Source organism: Pantherophis guttatus, chromosome 2 (assembly GCF_059756535.1).
Source record: "Pantherophis guttatus breed Tessera chromosome 2, ASM5975653v1, whole genome shotgun sequence".
Taxonomy (NCBI): domain Eukaryota; kingdom Metazoa; phylum Chordata; class Lepidosauria; order Squamata; family Colubridae; genus Pantherophis; species Pantherophis guttatus.
This window is the reverse complement of record NC_142064.1, coordinates 133,383,716-133,402,812: the sequence shown is the minus strand read 5'-3', so window position 1 is coordinate 133,402,812 and position 19,097 is coordinate 133,383,716. Positions and strand designations below refer to the sequence as shown.

The 19,097-nt window shown below is 38.5% G+C and overlaps 1 protein-coding gene across 3 annotated transcripts in view; it reads right to left on the bottom strand.

Moving 5' to 3' along the window:
* LOC117662657 (cyclic AMP-dependent transcription factor ATF-7) overlaps nucleotides 1–19,097 on the bottom strand; it is a 116,595-nt gene that overhangs the window by 76,146 nt on the left and 21,352 nt on the right. Inside the window, exons 2-3 of one of the 3 annotated variants that reach the window (XM_034412131.3) lie at nucleotides 9,095–9,202; nucleotides 103–167 (exon numbers count right to left, since the gene is read on the bottom strand). In XM_034412131.3, coding sequence (XP_034268022.2) covers nucleotides 103–150 — 48 coding nt within the window. In that variant the 5' untranslated portion in view covers nucleotides 151–167; nucleotides 9,095–9,202. Of the gene's footprint in view, nucleotides 1–102; nucleotides 168–8,673; nucleotides 8,754–9,094; nucleotides 9,203–19,097 lie in introns of those variants that run through there. The other 2 variants (XM_087886772.1, XM_034412128.3) reach the window with 2 other exon arrangements.

The window sequence follows — 19,097 nt, the reverse complement described above, 5'->3', positions numbered from 1 at the left end:
GTGATCACATAAGACGTTGGCTTTAAACTCTTTGCCTCGGTGATAAAACAGCCACTTTGATTCATAATGATATGTTAACAGCAGAGTATACTGTAAACTTACCTGTCCACAGCCGGGGGCACTGCACACAAAGGGCCTGTCGTCTCCCATATTTTTCTACAGTTGAGCTACAAATGGGGGGGGAAAAGGGGATGGAGGAAAGAGAAAAAAAAAATAATTAAGTTAGCTAAAGATGAAATTTGAGTCGAAATGCTATTGCGTAGCAGCACTTTTTAGGAGTATCAATATCAATGACATGTTTGAACAGACCAAAATTGGCGCAAGGTTGTGGAGACGAGGAATGAGAATTCGGGGGGGGGGGGGGAATAGACAAATATTGAGCAGCAAGGTCTGCCTGTCAGTCTGCCTGCCTCTCAGTTTGGGCCAGAAGTACATCTAGGAAAATGTGCAACAAGCAGTGGGACATAAGCCACACACACACACACACTGCACTAATACAACTGTTATTCAGAGTCACTGAATCATAGAGTTGGAAGGGGCCAAGGAGGTCCCTGATTCCAATCCCCTGCTCAGTATTGTATAGGAATTCTAATTAAAGCATTCCAGACAGATGACTGCCCAGTTTCCTGAGTTCATCCAGTCAAAGGCCGCCCAGCATCTCTCTGAGAAATTGTCTCTCTGTTCCAGTGTTTTTACCGTTGGGAAGTTTTTTCTTAACATTTTAACTATCACCAATAGTGAAGCAGCAGAAAAGCTCAGATCCTTGAAAAACATCTGGACCACAGATACTATCTATATCCTGGCATTTCAAACAATCTACGCATTCCCTCCTCCTTCCAGAGTCGGAACATGTTTAGGAATCACAGAAAGATTCAGTATTTCAAGAAATTGACATATTGTAAAACTTAGCAAAATCTCAGTTCTGCTTTATACTACTCTCAGGTTACTTTTGCAGGCCTTAATCTTCATTTCTGGCCACAGAATGAAGATAGCTGGATTATGAAATACCATGCATTACTTATTATCCTTCTGAAGGTAGTCACTTTTGGTTTTTTGTGATCACCACAACACAGATAAGCAAACATATTTATAAAGTGATTGTGCAATGTACAACAATCTATCTCCAAGCTATGGAGAGATAAATTCAATTCTTCTCAACGTGAAACCAATATTTTTAATATGAGAGAACTACAAATCTGTAATTAGTCACAGGATTGTAGGAATGAAGCTCCATTTTCTCAAGGCAATAATCTAGCTCCCTGATGGTAAAATTGCAAGAGCGATGACAAAAATGACTGTAAAAGAATTTAAAACATCAGTCCTGTTACACAACAGGTGAAACTATTCTTATTAACAAAAAGTGCAAACAAAAGAAGCCTCCACTATGCAAATTTTAGAAATGATCACTTCTCTGTCCCGCCCAGCTTTTTAATAGTGAAACTTAAACAATTACAGTATAATAAAATTGCTATTATTTCTTCAGAGAAATTGCTATTGCATACAGTTCTTGATTTACAAATGGTTTGAAGTGACCATTTGAAGTTACAATGGCACTGAAAAAAGTGACTTGCAACCAGTCCTTGCACTTAGGGGAATCATAGCATTCCCACGGCCACATGATCACAATTCTGGCACTTGACAATCGGCATGTATTTACGATTGTTGCAATATCGTAGGGTAGGGTGATCACTATCTGTGATCTTCCCAGCTGGTTTCCAACAAACAAAATGGATTAAGTTAATGACTGCATGATTCATTTAGCAACTGCGTGATTCGTTTAACAGGCATAGCAAAAAAAAAAAAAAAAAAGATTATAAAATTGGGCGCAACTCACTTGCCTAGTAACAGAAGTTCTGGTCCCAATTGTGGTTTTAAATCGAGGATTGCCTGTAGTTAACGGAGAGTCAGTTTGGTATATACACCAGGCTAGAAATTAGGAGAACTTGAGTTCTAATCCTACCTTAAGGGCAAAGCCAGCAGGGTGACCTTGGGAAGTCACTTTCTCTCAACCCTAGGAAGGAGACAGTGGCACACCACTGAAACCACTTCTGAAAATCGCTTAACGTAATTGGATTCGCTGCATAAGTCACATAAGTTACAGTGATTCATTTAACAACTCATTAATTTAACATTTAATAACTGTGGCAAAAAAGTTGTAAAATAACAACTTTTTGCTTAGCAACAAAAATTCTCATCCCAACTGTGGTCATAAATTGAAAACTACCGATACCCATGATGGTGAACCTATGGCACACGTGCCACAGGTGGCACGCAGAGCCCTCTCTGCGGGCACGCAAGCTGTCGCCCCAGCTCGGCTCCCGCTGGCCAACTGGTTTTCAGGTCTCTGCCACACATGCATGGGGGACGGGGCGCATGTGGGAGATGTGCATGTATGTGCAGGTGTCGCACGCATGTGGTCGCAAATGCATGCAGAGGGGGAAGGACGCATGCGGGGGTCATGTGTGCATGCACGGGGGTTATGCGTGCATGCACAGGGGTGTGTGGCATGTGTTGGGGTTGTGCATGCATGTGCGGGGGTGGAGTGAACACGGTGGTCATGTATGCATATGTGGGGCGGACGTGCCCATTGCATTATGGGTGTGTGCGCACATGCACGTTTTTGGCACTGTGCCAAAAAGGTTAGCCATCACTGACCTATATTTTAACTGTTTATGAAATTTCCATATATTTTCCTAAATTAAGGGGTTAATTTGTTAGAAATGGTTGATTGCTGAATCTGAATCCTGTAAATACTGTTTGTAAACATCTTCCCCTGTTGCACAGGCTAGTATTTTCAACAAGTGCATTTTTAAATGCACCTGACTAATGCACATTATTTTTTATATCTGAGAGTAAATATACAACTGCATCTGCCTGCAAACTTGTTTTTTGTAATGTTCATGCTGACTGCATCAGATGATTATTCCTCCAAAACACAGATCTGAGAAAAAGAAATCATGGGTGGAGTGATCTGTATTACTGTAATAATATTAGTTTTTAAGCAATCTGTGATGTTCAATGCACATTGCAAAGTAGGATTAATTGCAGATTTGAGATTTTTTTTAAACAAATTATTGCTCAGACTACTGAAGAAGATGAGAAATGGATCACAATGCATAACTGAACTTTTTACCACTGGCAAATAATCTGAAATTTGTCTTTACATATTTTAATACGTGTGCTATATTTATAACTTTAAAATGTCTTCTTGTGAATTTTGAAGAATTATATTTCATTACTATGTTATATTATTTTAATATACTTTGATTATGTGCCATCAAGTCAGTGCTGACCTTTAGTAACCACATACACAGACCTTTTCCAGGAAGATTTAATATACTTACTGGTCATTTATTATAGATTTACTCTTTAGGCTTTACATGCATTGCATTTTTAATTCTGACTGAAATTTTCCAAACCTCTAACAGACACAAAACACATTTTGTTATTTAGCCTCAAAATTAATTTCATACATAAAAAATTAAAATCCGCTATTTATTCCCTAGTATATTGGGAAAATAGTTTCAACTCCTAGTCCTTTTCATTATGGAACTCAAACACATATTCTTTGCACTGAATGGAACTCCAACAGATTTGCACCAAGAATTCTCAAAATATGAAATAGCATCTTCTAAAACAGCTTTCCATTATGTGTTCTGACTATGTCTCCCAAATTTTCTAACACACTGGCTATCACACTGAAAATGCTAGGCTAGAAAGATATGTATGATAGTTGTAGACTCTAATTTTTTTTCCTGTCAAGTGCTTTGCTTAATCCACGATTTAAAGTAAGGACAATATTTATTGGGATGTTTATCCTATCCAATTTCTTGCTTTCTCACATGTTCAGCAAGTTGCATGCATATATTAGTGAAAACAAAAAGCTATATTATTACTGTTATTTTAAATTGTTCAGCACTGCAACTTTCAATATAAAGGAGGAATTAATTAAAGGTTTTCTGATATGAGGCCATGCTAAAGTTGTTATTAAAATAAATAGCTAAAAATTAAAACTGAAGGATTTGCAAACCCCTTTTAAAAAATGGTGTATACTTGGTTTCACTTGGTTTTTGAAGTCTTCAGGGCTCTTCACTATTTCCAGATCAAACGGGAAAGCATATGCCTAATTTAAAGAGGGACAAATCAGGGAGACTTATGACCACAACTGAGCCCAAAATTTATGTTGTGAAACATTTAAGTGAGTTTGCCCCATTGTGTGACTTTTCTTTGTGGTTAAGTGAATCATTGCAATTGTTAAGTTAGTAAGATGGTTGTTAAGTGAATCTGTCTTCCCCATTGACTTTGCTTGTCAGGTCACAAAAGGTGATCACATGACCCTAGGACACTGCAACTGTCATAAATATGAGCCAGGTGCCAAGCATCTGAATTTTGAACACGTGACCAAGGGATGCTGCAAGGGTCGTAAGAGTGGAAAATGGTAGTAAGTTATTTTTTTCAGTGCCGTTGTAACTTTGAATGAACTGTTGTAAATTGAGGACTACCTGTACTTCTGTATCAGGATTTGTATAATAAGAATAGCCTCCAGGTCATATTCTTACAGTGCTACATTTCAGATTGCAACCTTTGAAATAGTAAGCTGAATAGTAGGAAGGGTACCAGCCAGATGCTTGAACACAAAGTCCACAGAATATCAGAATTGGACTATTATCTCAGCCCGCTATTTCAAAAGTCTCCTGAACACCCCCCCAGCTTTAACTGCCCTCCTAATATGCCAGTAGGATTTCTGAGAAATTCTGCGAAGATGTCCACTTTACAAAAAGCTCCATTTCCGTGCACAGCAGCAAAGGTTCAGTTAGTGTGTGTTTGTGCTGTAAGGTATCTGCAAAGGGCAGCAGCTGGTGCCCTGCTTTAAATATAGCTCCTAAATCCACACTCTCCACAGTTACCATACAGTACAACAGTCAGACCTAAAGCAAAATATATTCCTCTCTGATAAAAAATTCACACCTGGGCTGCATGGTGCAAGATACCCCTTATATTTTTTTAAAAAAAACCTCCTTACATTGTGATTTTAAGTGCTTTTTATTTTAGACTTTCTCCAAAAGACCCAAATTGCAAATATAGCCCATACTTCCCAATCATTTTTTCTGAGAGATCAATCCCATGGAGGAGGAGATGCTGACAACTCGCCACTAACCCAGTTGAAATTAAAAGGGAAGTAACATTCAAATCTGGATTTTCCCAACCAGAGTCTAGCACTGTATTGCTATAGCACATTGTTGTGAATATTAGGAGAAGTCTACCTCACCAGTTTCACAAACAGGAAACTGTACATTATTTCATCATGTGGGAGTATTATAGCTCTATACTGAGGAAGTAGAAATGTAAAACTAAGCAGAAAAGTCTGTTAGCTTGTTCGGAGGAGGTAAGACGTATGTTAAGGTAGCTCCTTGGAATATTTACAGAGATCACAAATTGCACCTTGACAGTAACATACTAGAATATATATTTGATTCAGGAAACTTCATTTGACTATTAAAAGTTTTTTAAAAGCTGCAAAATTATCCTGAAGCTCAATAAAAACCGAAGGCAAAAATAAGGCATGAATTTTGGAATAGTAGTGTATCTACTATATCTTCAGTAATTGTATTTTATTTTTCATCCAATGGATTTTAGAATCCCCTTCCCTTCTACATTCCTTTTGCTCTCATACACTTTTATGATAACAGCAATACCATTTGTACAATGCAGGTATTGTGCTACATTGCCCTTTCCTTTCATATGCTGCAATTTTAATTGGGTTTTCTTATAACTGTTTGTGAGTCTCCTTTCAAGTGCATAAGCTTCTACTCAGAGAGTCAAAACCTCTAATGTTAGCATGATTCTTTAAAGCAAGGGCCAAGAAAATCAAATTCCTTTTACTTCTTTATACAAAAAACAGTGGGCTTCTACAGTGAAGCTAAAGTGAAAAGACTTGTATCACATGCACCAATAGCATCTGTCTTTACACCAACATTGTATTTAAATATGAAACAGGGGATCTAACATATTTAGAGCCCACCAGCTGAAAGTAGTTTGAATGGCTCCATATTTTAAGCTTTATTTTAAAGACAAGATACAAAACCATCCTTTTTTTGGCTCATGCTGTAATTTTCAGCAAAATGAAGCAAAGAACAGTGTATTGAATGTACTGTGGTGCTTTTTCAACAGTAGAGATAGGATAGTAGACTATAGACTTGCTGCAGAGGAAAAGCTAGAAGATCCTGAACATATTTCAGGTGGAGAACATAATTCCATGTTACCCCTTTTAGGTAGTTCACACAAGAAGCACAACTATGAACACCAATTCTATCTTTATTATAAAGCTATATTAACAAAATCTTGCAGGACTGAAATTATTTATCCTCTTCTTTCCTTTTGCTCTCTGGAAAACTAGGGAGTTTCCCCTTCTTGGAACATTTCTCATGTGTCTTGCCTCTCCTTCTGTAGAATGAGATTATTATTATTAGTAGTAGTATTTATTAAATTTATTTGCCCCTTATCTTGCCACAAGGTGACTCTGGGAGGCTTATAAAGTTAAGAAAAATAATACAAATACAGATATAGCAATAAAATCTTAAGTTATGGTAAAAAGACGGGGAGGGAGGGAACAAGGTGTGCAGGGGGTGAGATATCTTTTACATGACAGTTGTCCACTTTGTGGCTACAGTTTATAAATTGTTAATAAAGTGGGAGTTGATGAATAGGGAGGAAATGACAAGTGAGAGGCTGTTCCTATGAACTGCCATTCCCTCTACTGTTTGAAAATGATGAAGTGGAAAGTTTGGCAGTGAATGGATCAAGTAAATGTTCCCCAGGGGCATCTGTGTTGGACAGGCTGCTTGGAGAAATGATCCTTGAAATACCTTGCAGCCAAGTCATGTAGGACGTTAAAGGTCCAAACCAGCACTTTGAAATGCATTTGGAAGCCAGTAAGTATCCAATGCAAGACTTGAACACAAGTATAATGTGTTTATACTGGGCTAGCACATTCTGGTCTAGTTGAAGCTTCCAGATGATTTACAAAGGCAGAGCCATGTAGATCACATTGCATTGATCCCAAGCAAGTGGCGATGAGAGCATGAATCATCATTGTTGCAAAGTCCTAACATTTGCAATAAGGCTACAACTGGTACACTAGTTAAAGCGGAGCAAAGGCCTCTGGGCTATGGCTTCCATCTATCCATCTAGAAGTAGCTGTTGAAATCAGGACTACCCCGCACTGTGATCCTGTTTCTTCAAACCTCCCAGCCACCAGACAATGGATCAAGATGCTGAGAGCATGCCTTATGTGGTACTGGAAAACAATGTACAGCTCAGTATCATTAACATATTGTAAACCAACGTATGACCTCCTGCAGCTTCATGTGGTTATTAAAAACCTGGGGAGAGAAAACTAATTTCTGCAACATTTCAGAGAACCTGCCTTAATTCTCTCCTGTCCATTGACTAGAACTCTCTAGGAACACAACAGAACTTTAAAACAGTTCTCTGCATGTAGTCCAGAAGGATACCATGATGGATAATATCAAAAACTGCTGAGATGCCCAAAAGTACAAGAAGGGAAATCAAGGTCATCTATAGGAACAACCAATCATATCTTAGTTCCATGCCCAGACCTACATCCTGGTTGAAAAGAGTCAAAACCGTCGGATTCCTTTAGGGTGCTCCATAGTTGAATATTGACCATAGTCTCAATAGCCTTTCTCCAGAAGAGCAGTTTAAAGCCTGGGCAATACTTATCAAATACAGATAGATCTGAGGAAAGCCTCTGAAAGAGTGGGTGCATCACAGCCTCTTTTAAGACTACTGGTATCAGTCTCCTGATATCAGGCACTAATTCAAGAACACAAGTGACCAGAGACAACCAAAAGAACACTCTATTTATTTCATTTTGTTAAAGTTCACAGGCCAGAAGCAGTCCTAGATCACGTGGTCACAGACGCTCCCTAGCTATCACAATAGACTCAAGATTTTTGTAAATCTGAGAATTTATAAGCAAATTGCTGTTCCAACTGTTCCTAATTGCTGGGTGGGAGATCTACCACTTTTTTTGGCATACTGCACTCTTATCTCTGTCATCTTTCTAGGAAGTTAGCAACTGGTACCATGTCAGCAGTCAATAGGTGACTTATTCAAGGACTTGAATGGGGCATGGATTAGGCCTTAGATAATTAGCTGAAAATTCCATAACAGATAACAAAAGACAGTGGTTGGTCTTAGTAGTGAGGCCCATCTTAGAAATCTTTCTTTTTTTCTTCTTTAGAAATATTCTAGTGATAAAATTGAAGAAGGGGCTGATAGAGGATTGTCTATGGAGGATGGTAAGTTGTAGCTCCTTGTCAAAGCTCATTCCAAAGGAAACAGGACTGGGAAGGAGGCCGATTTTTGTGGGGTTCACTCCTTTTTGTTACAGTATTTACAAAAACTCATGTACATGTGGGTGGTATAAGCTGTTTGGATGTTAAGATACTCTGTATGGTTTTTGGTACAGTATTAAAGGCTAATAAGGTGGCCCCACCCAATCTTCAGGTGAGTAGGTATAACTAACTGCAGTCTAAATGATATTATTTATTTATTTATTTATTCAACTTCTACATCCACCCATCTCAAGCAAGTGTCTCTGGGCAGCAAAAAATAATAAAACATTTAAAAACAATTACAATACAATACCCTTGCAATTTGATTCAGTTGGGAAGCCTCAAAATGGGAGTTCCTGGTCTCTCTCTCTCTCTCCCCCCATCGGAGGTGGGTGAATACTGGTGTGGGTCTGTTCTGGAGGGACTCTGGCCAGACTTAGGACTTCCCTATGAACATCTGGGGAGTAGAAGACCACGCCAAACTTCAGTGAGGAGGAAAAAAACATTAAACTAATCCTTAAACTTGAAAGATTAAGTTTAAAATTCCAGTAAACCAAATGTTTGGCGACTATGTCACATTTCAAATTTTAAAAACTGGGATGAAAAAAAAATGTTCCTGAGCTGGAATGGGGCCCCGGGCTAATTATGTGTCCTAGAGAACATCACGCTCATAAGCAATTTGTTTACATATTCAGGAGATGATGCAGAGGCTGAAGCAAAGAAGAAACACATACCTTTCATAAGGCTTTCATTAGGCTCTTTTCCTTTTCTCTCTGATGAAGTAATTTTGGAAATCATAGCTGAAATAATTGACTCAGTTTTTTTCCATAATTGATTGCATTCTAAAGATGGATTATAGACAAAAAAAAAAAATCAGCGACGGTACTCAAACATAAGAAAGAGCTCACTTCCACATGTCTTCCGAGAGGGAGAGGATAAAAGCAACGCAAAATTGATCAGTGAGCACTGGCAAAATTATTTCCAAATCTAGATCACTAAGTCATAGGAAGGATGGATAAGAATACATTCTGAGATTTGAAGAACGCATAAAAAGGAAACTACAGTAGCATCCCCACCCCATAGGACTCAAATAAAAACCAAACACCTTTAAAGGCTCAACACGTCTTAATCTATATTTGTCATCCATTTGAGAAGAAACATGATCCACTGCCTATTTATATTGAGAATTGTCCTTGCTTGTTTTCACAACTGTCTGTGCACATGTCTGTCATCAATTGGTTGACAAAGATCACACTTCAGCCATTAAAAATTCAATCAAAAGAATGCTTCCCACAAATATATTTTATGCATTGATTGTGGGTGTTTGTTGATTCACAGTATTTATATACCACATAAGTGTGTGTGTGTGTGTGTATTTTAGTATGCACATATAATAGTATGTATAATATAAAATAAAATACTGTAATTTGCCTCTATTTTACATTCAGGAACTGATCCACCTTAACTAGGGCACTAGTTCCAATATCAATATTGGAAAGAGATAGGTTGACAGATGAGCAAAACCAATGAGAAGAAAAATCTGAGAATCTGACACTTCAACCATACGTACTGATTTGCCTTTTCAGCTTGCCACCATTTTAGGAAGACAAACTCCAAGAAAGTTCAGCACGCTGCACTTCAAAAATACTTTCAGAAAGAAACTAAATGTAAGGTTTAAATATGGTTTTCAACCCAATGTTGCATCTTAAAGTATGGAAAATGGTTTTTTAAAATTCCAATAAAAACAAATTTGAAAATAAGGAGAATTTTGAGGTGTAAAGAACGAAATAAACTTCAACTGCTGCCTCAATATGGGCCGACATGACCCACAGATCCCTCATGAAGCCAATCTTTTGAAGAATAGCTTTTCAACTAGCCAAGAGCAACTGGTGTGCAGAGCAGAATATCCCACTCACTATGAGACATCAAATGCACTCCAAATGGTTGCCAGTTGTCAGGAATCCCATTTAAAACTTCAAGCTCGCATATTTCCATCCATTAGATGCTGTGTTTCTTAATATAGATTTGAATAACAGTTAAAGGGAGAATGTTATAAATGCCTCTTTCAAGTATCTTCCCCTGCCTCACGCATGAGACCGCTAACTACTTTGTATGCCTGAAATAAACAAAGATCTGTGTCTGAAAAGCAGTTTAATTTCTCATGCTTAGTAACAAAAATCACTCTTGATTAGCACCTGTATAATTAGCTTTCCCAGTGTTTAAAGTGGGAGGTACCTTGTGTTAACAACAGATTTAAGGAGCTGCTCTTTGCCACTATGCAGTTACTAGAACTGCAATCCATGTCCCATAGTTTCCTGTAATTTCTGACATAATAAATGTAACTAGCTTACCAGAATTGATACATAATGAAGACTATTTTTCTGCCTGTTCTTGATGAAGAAGAGGATTTATAGTAGTCCGAAGCATTGCCACAAGCAATCTTTCTCACTAGTGTTCTCACGCTTCTGGCCCACCCAATAAAATACAACTCTAAGTCAACTTTAATATACCTTAGAGCAGGGGTGAAATCTAAAAATTTTCGCTACCGGTTCTGTGGGCGTGGCTTAATTACATGCTCTCTACATGGGGCTCCCCTTGGGGTGCACCCGGAGGCTGTAGTTGGTCCAGAACGCGGCCGCGCGGGGGATTATGGGAGCAACTGGGCGCTCACATATAACACCTCTCCTGCGCGAGCTGCACTGGCTTCCTGTGGTCTTCCGGGTGCGCTTCAAGGTGTTGGTGACCACCTTTAAAGCGCTCCATGGCTTAGGGCCGGGGTATTTGCGAGACCGCCTTCTGCCGCCGATAGCCTCCCACCGACCGGTTCGCTCTCACAGAGAGGGCCTCCTCAGGGTGCTGTCGGCCAGGCAGTGCCAGCTGGCGACCCCCAGGGGGAGAGCCTTCTCTGTGGCAGCACCTGCCCTCTGGAATGACCTGCCCCCTGAGATACACACGATATCAGACCTCCGGACTTTTCGTCGGGCCCTGAAGACACACTTGTTCCATCTAGCTGGGCTGGCTTGATCCCATCCTCTTAGTTTTTTAATCGAATTTCGGTTTTAATTGGGTTGTTTTAAATTCGGGCCAAAATTATTTAATTGTTTTTTAAAATGTTTTTAAATTTTATATGTTATGTTTTATTCTGGCTGTACACCACCCTGAGTCCCGCAGGAGAAGGGCGGTATAGAAATATAATAAAATAAATAAATAAATAAATAAATTAGTAGGTGGTGCTTGGTGGCCAGGTGACTGGGTGGGTGTGGCTTGTTGGTCAGGTGGGTGTGGCCTAGTCGATGTCACTTTGTTGCCCTTTATTAACCTACAAAACACAACACAACACAACTGGCTCACCCACAAGGTAAAAGCAGCTGTGCTAGACCCAAAATGGCCCCTGCAACAAGCAGGAACCTCACACAGCCACAAAAAGCTCAAAAAAACAACTTTCACACTTTACACACACAAAATTCCACATGCAGCTTTGTGAGATTTTGTGTGTTTGTGTAGTTAGAATGAAACACTACAGAAACACACACAATCTCAGAAAGCTGCACAAATATTATTTTATTTTATTTTATTTTTATTTTTATATACTGCTCAAAAAAATAAAGGGAACACAAGCAGAAGACATCCGAGATCTGAATGAATGAAATAGCCTTATTAAATACTTTGGTCTTTTGAACTCCTCAGAATTAGACGTGGGAGAAGAGCTAGAGAGCAAGAGCAGGGAAGAAGTACTAGAGGAGGAAGAGAGAAGGGAAATAGAACAAGTAGGTGAAAGGAAGAAAGAGAAAGGACAATCTCAGACTCAGGTAGAGAGGGGTGTCGAAACAAGACAATCAAAAAAGAAACCTCAAGCAGAAGGCAAGTAAGGGTAATAAGGAAGACGGGATGGGGGAAGAGATGCGTTTAATGTCTGTTAATATCAATGGATTGAATAGTCCAAATAAAAGGAAAAAGGTTTTCACTAAATTAATGAAAGCACGTTTGAATATAGTATGCCTCCAAGAGGTACATATAAAAAAAGATCACCTCTATTTATTGAATTATAATAAACTGGGTCAATTATATACATCCCTAGCAGAAACAAAAAAAAGAGGAGTAGCTATTTATGTACAAAAACATATAAAGTCGAGGCTGATTTTTGCAGACGAAGACGGGAGACTGCTGATGGTTGAGGTAGAAATATGTGATAAAAAATGTCTATTGGTCTGTATATACGCACCCAATGGAAATCAGAAAGTTTTTTTTCAGACCTTGCACTCTAAACTGGTTGAATATGATTACCCACATATCTGTGTAGTGGGAGACTTTAATGCTATAGAGGATAAAAGCAAAGATTATACATCTGGAAAGAGGAAGCAGGAAGGGGAAAAGAATATGGTAAAGAAAAGGTTGCCTTCTATCTGGCATCAAATACAAGAAGAATTTGGACTCAGAGATATTTGGAGGGAAAAGCACCCAGATGATAAACAATATACATACTTCTCCGCCAGGCACTCATCTTGGTCGCGGATAGATGCGGCGTGGCTGTCAGGGGAATTGAGTCAGGGGATACAGAAAGCAGAAATAGGCATCAATGAGTGGGCAGATCACAACCCTCTTTGGATAACATGGGGAAGCCGGAAAATAAGGCCTAAGTGGAGATTGGACATAGGAGTTTTTAAAGATGAGCCATTCTTAAAACATCTAAAGAAAGAGATGGGGTTCTTCTTTCAGGAAAATAACAGGGAGGATGCATGCCCTTTCAACGTATGGGACACAGCGAAGGCTGTGTTTCGTGGTTTGGTGATTAACTATATGGCAGGGAAACGAAAGAAGGAAAGGGCTGAGCGTAATAAATTATTGGATGACCTGGTAAAAAGTGAGGCTATGTTACAGCAGGATCCAAGCAATATAGGATTTAAAATGAATTTGAAAGTAGCACGACACCAAATTAATTTATTAGATCAACAGGATTTGGAGAAAAAAATAAGATGGATGAAGCAAAGATACTTCGAAAGGGCAAATAAACAAGGGAGGTGGCTCACTTACCGTCTAAATAAAGAAAAGGAAAAGAACAGAATTCATAATTTGAGAGATGGGAAAGGCAATTGGATTACAGGGGAAGAAGGGAAGAAAGTAATTGCACAGGAATTTTATACTAATTTATATTGTAAGGAAGATAAGTCTGAGCAGGAAATAAAGAAATACTTAGAGGAATCAGACATTCCCAAAATACCAGGCTTATCTAGGGAAGTATTGGATGAAGAAATTACGGAGGGGGAAATTGAAAGGGTCATGGGAAAACAAAAGACAGGGAAAACTCCCGGTACAGATGGCCTACCGATTGAATATTACAAAGCACTTTGGGAAACATTAGGTACGCATATGACTGAATTATTTAATGGGGTAATTCGGGAGGGACAGACCCCGAAATCATGGACAGAAGCACTAATAACTCTTTTGCCAAAGGACGATAGCGACCTATCTCAGATTCAGAATTATAGGCCCATTTCGCTTCTTAACGCGGATTATAAATTATTTGCAGCGGTTTTAGCAGAGAGACTCAAAGGGTTTCTTAACCAATTTATACATGAAGACCAAAATGGTTTCTTACCAGGCAGACAGATTAGAGATAATGTAAGAATAGTCATGAATGTTTTGGAATATTACGAAACCCATACTGATAAACAATTGGCCCTGGTATTCATGGATGCACATAAGGCCTTTGATCGTGTGAACTGGAGTTTTTTAATAGGTTTACTGCAACATATGCAATTTGGAGAAAGATTTATTCGGGCAATCCGTGCAATTTATTCGAAGCAGACTGCTAAAATTTCAATTAATGGTGATGTATCCGGTCAAATTGATATTGAGAAAGGAACTAGACAAGGGTGTCCGCTTTCCCCGTTGCTATTTATTCTGTCATTAGAACCCTTATTGAGGGAAATTAGACGTAATACGGGGATAAAAGGTCTTTATATCCAAAATCAACAATATAAGGTGCAGGCTTACGCTGATGACATAGTATTTATATTAGATGATCCGTTGATATCGGGACCGTGTCTGACCCAGGAAATAGAAAAATATGGTAAGGTGGCGGGATTAAAAGTCAATAGGGAAAAAACTAAAATTATTGCCAAAAATTTAACAGTAAAGCAAGGGAAAGAATTAGAAGTGAATTTGGGGTTCCAAATTGTAAACAAACTAAAATACCTAGGCATTATTATATCAGCCAAATGCTCCACGATCAAAGAAGATAACTATCTGAACCTTCTCAAGAGAACAGGTCAGGATCTAGAGAAATGGAAGAACATGCAGATATCCCTACTAGGTAGAATAGCAATTATAAAAACTTATATACTTCCGAAATGGATATACCTATTCTACACAGCACCAGTTAGACTGGATAATAATTTTTTTAAAAAATTAAATTCCTATGTCCTTAAATTCATTTGGCAAAATAAAAAACCCAGAATTAAACTTAAAATGCTTCAAGAACTTAAAGAAAGAGGAGGATTTGGTGTTCCAAAATGGGAATTCTACTATCAGGCCGCAAATTTAGTCTGGATCAGGGATTGGATATTGCTGAGAAGAAGGAGGTTGTTGATTTTGGAAGGTGAGGGGTTACATCAAGGATGGCATTATTTTCTTTGGCAAAATAAAATCCCAAAGCACAGGTGCCTTGCAGGACATTATGTGAGGAATATTCTAATTGAGTCATGGAGGAAAATTAAGGGTAAATTTTACTTTTCAGTCCCCTCCTGGCTGGTCCCACTCGAAGCTATAATGTATAGGCCTCTATATAACAAAGAAAATCACCTCTCTTACCGGGAACTTTTGGACCCCCGTGGCAGTCTGAAAACAAGAAATGAGTTGGAGTTGCAGGGAAGACAACTGGATTGGTGGGCTTATGCCCAAATTTGCTCGAAATTTAAAAAAGATAGGGAACAAGCTGGTATTAATTTGAATCAACATGATCTGGACAATATTATTCTAGGAAAAGAGGATAAAATGTTATCAAGGATATATAAACTTCTAATAGACTATTGGATAGGGGATGAAATAGTTAAAGATTCTATGATTGCCTGGGGGAGAAATATTGGTTATCCAATTGATTTGACCAAATGGGAAGAAATCTGGCTCAAACATATGAAACTCCTGTGGGCAACATCATATAAAGAAAATGTGTACAAGATGCTGTATAGATGGCACCTTCCACCTGCCCGTCTTTCTAAAATGTATCCAAATCTCTCACCAAACTGTTGGAAGTGCGGGGAGATCGGCACCTATTTCCACATGTGGTGGACCTGTTCCAGGACGAGGGAATTCTGGAAAACCATACAGGCATGGATTATGGAAATCACAGGTTATAACCTAATTCTGAAACCAGAGTACTATTTACTGAACATTAGGCCAGATAATATAGGCACAAATATATGGTGTCTGTGTGTATTTATCACCACGTCAGCAAGAATATGTTTCGCCCAACATTGGAAGGGGAAAGACCTGCCGGCTGAAGATTTGATTCTGGAGAAAATTTTGGATTATGCGGAAGCCGACAGACTGACTAAAGCATTGCGAGATCAAAAGGACTCCGTATATTTCCAATGTTGGGACAAATGGTATGTTTGGTTGAACAACAGACACCCAAAAAGTCAAGTATAACCAGGACTATGCTTAATTTTTGTTAAACTTGACTGAAGCCTACATACCGTAGAAAGTGTAAATATCATGTAAAGTTTCTGTCGCGATCGTTTGTTTGACTATTTCTTTTTTTGTTTGATGTACCGTTTTAAATAAATAAATTAAAAAATTAAAAAAAAAAAAATACTTTGGTCTTTTCATACAGTAGTTTATATACTGCTAAAACAACTAAAGGGAACACAAAACTACTGTATGTAACAAACAAAATATTTAATAAGGCTATTTCATTCATTCAGATCTCGGATGTCTTCTGCTTGTGTTCCCTTTATTTTTTTGAGCAGTGTATAAAAGCAGCTAAATTTAAAACTTCCTAAACTTTAAATGGCTAGGTCTAAAAAAAGAATGACTAAAAAAACCCCAATGAACTATTTTTTTTAAAGCTCCCAAAGGGGAAAAAAACTTACAGGCAGGCAGATAGAGCTGCTCACCGATGAGCTTGATTGCAGGCAGGGAGATTCAGTTGCTTGCTGATGCAATGGATTGCAGGGATTATAGCAAGCGAAGCAAGGCAGGCATTGTGACCAGCAGCTAAGGTAAGCAAGCTGGAGGCTGGGGGGGGGGGGGAGGGATTTTTGCTACCGGTTCTCTGAACTGCCTGCCGCCATCGCTACCTACTCGCCCGAGCCAGTCCGAACTGGGAGCATTTCACCCCTGCCTTAGAGATCTTTTTTTCCCCTGAAAATCATGTTCCATATAAAGGCTTTTTTATAATTCCTTCATTACTTTAGATCTATTGGTTGATGTCAACCATCACAGATATTCTCTATCACAACCATCACATTTATCTAAGGATAAATGTGTGCATATGACAAAAATGAACAAGCATGTATATTTCAACCAGTTCAAAAAAGGCAAGGGAAAACAAATATGTTAACCAAATCAATAACCACGTATTAAAACTTTGTCTGTAAAGGTGTCCCATTTAAAATGTTTGTTTCTTCTTCCATTTCTTTTTCTTTCATATTGTGCTTTTATGGTGTAAGCCTAAAGACAAGGATTTTCTTACCTCTGTTCTTTGTAAGGTATGCTGGGAGTTTGGGAGGCTAAAGCTCTAGCATAAGCAAACTACAGAGTCATGATACAAATAAGTCAGCTCAATATATGAGTTGCGAATTTTACTCAAACTTCAAGGCACAACAAACTGGTTACATAAAAGTACACAAAGTAAAATGCCAAGATGACCACTCAATTTACTAAAATTAAGTTGTATGTCAATGGGCACTTTCTTACTATGTCACATGCTAAGGGATATGCTTCTGTAAGAAAAAAAAAATCTAAGTCAACATCCTGAAAACCGTACAGTTCCCAACAAACCCAATAAAGCAGTGGTTGCAATAAGTCATTAAAAAGAACCCTTCGTTCTTTGCTTCCAGGAACATTGTATGTAGACACAACTCATCCTGCCGAAGCAGCAAAATCTCCCTAGCCAAAAAAGTGAAAGGAAGGAAATCTGTGCTTTGAAACTGTTCCAAAAGCACATCGCTCCTTGACAATGTTTCAGAGGAAACACATTGCTCCCATGCTCACTGAACTTTCTGATGCATGTCGGATAATATATTGACCCAAGTAGCTCAACTGAGAGGAATCAAGCGTGAATCCTCACGCTTTCCATTACTAGTCAAGGCGGTTGTTAAATTAGTTGTGCCTGGTTTTATGACTTTTTGCCACAGCTGTTAAGCGAATCATGGCAGTTGCTAAATGAATCATGCAGTCATTAAGGTAATTCAGCTTTCCCTTTGACTTTGCTTGTTGGATTCCGGCTGGAAAAGTCACAAATGGTGAACACATGATCCCAGGATGCTGCAACTATTATGAATACAAGCCAGTTGTCAAACACCAGAATTTTAATTGCATGCCTGTGGGAATGCTACGAGAGTTGTAAGTGTGAGGACTGAGCGCTATGAGAGTTGTAAGTGTGAGGACTGGTTGTAGGTCACTTTTTTCAGTGCTATTATAATTTCAAACAGTTGCTAAATGAATAATTCGAGAGTCCAGGACTATCTGTACTAATGCCAACATGCAAAAAACAAAATGGAAAATACATAGCAGACTATAAGTGCACAGAAAAAAGCATGAGCAGCTACACTAGAGAATACCAGAGTCGGAAGAGACCTTGGAGGTCTTCTAGTCCAACTTCCTACTCAAGCAGGAGACCCTATACCAGTCAAGACAAATGACTTTTCAATCTCTTCTTAAAAACTTCCAGTGTTGGAACACCCCAAATTTCTGGAGTCCAACTGTTCCATTGATTTGATTTGATTTGATTTGATTTGATTTGATTTGATTGAACGTCTATACCGCCCTTCTCCCAAAGGACTCAAGGTGGTGTACAGCCATATTAAAACACATATAAACTCACAAATTCATTCATTGATTCATTGTTCTCACCGACAGGAAATTTCTCCTTAGTTATAGGGTGGATCTCTCCTTAATAAGCTTCCATCTGTTATTTGTTTTGCCCTCCCAGATTTTGGAGGATAGGCTGACCCCAGCTTTCTATGACAACCCCTCAAATATTGGAAGATTGCTATATTCTCCCCTAGTCCTTCTGTTTGTTAAACTAGATGTTCCCAGTTCCCCCAACAGTTCATCATATATTTTATTCTCCAGCACCCTAATCATCTTTTGTGGCTCTTCCTCTGCATTCTTTCTAGAGTCTCAACATCTTTTTTATATTGTGGTGACAAAACTGGACACAGCAGAAGTCCACAGAAAGGGTTTTGCTATCTCTCTGCTCTAAATCTCACTACTGGCAACAGTTAATATATCAGAACAGCATAGATAATTAAAGCACCAACGGCTATAATTAGAATGGAGAACTACAGAAGCACTCACTCTCTTGTGCAAAACTTGGCTTTTGTCTCTTTCCTATAACTTCCCAAGAGTTATTCAAGGAATTTCCAGAAGAATAAATTTGGAAAAAAAGAGGAAAGGGATGAGAAATCCCTGCTACTAAATCATTCTAAAGGTTGAGCAGTATTTGAATTCTTATCATTTCTAAAATATTTTGCAAACATTCCAAAAATATTGTTTTATTGGCATAAGGATTCT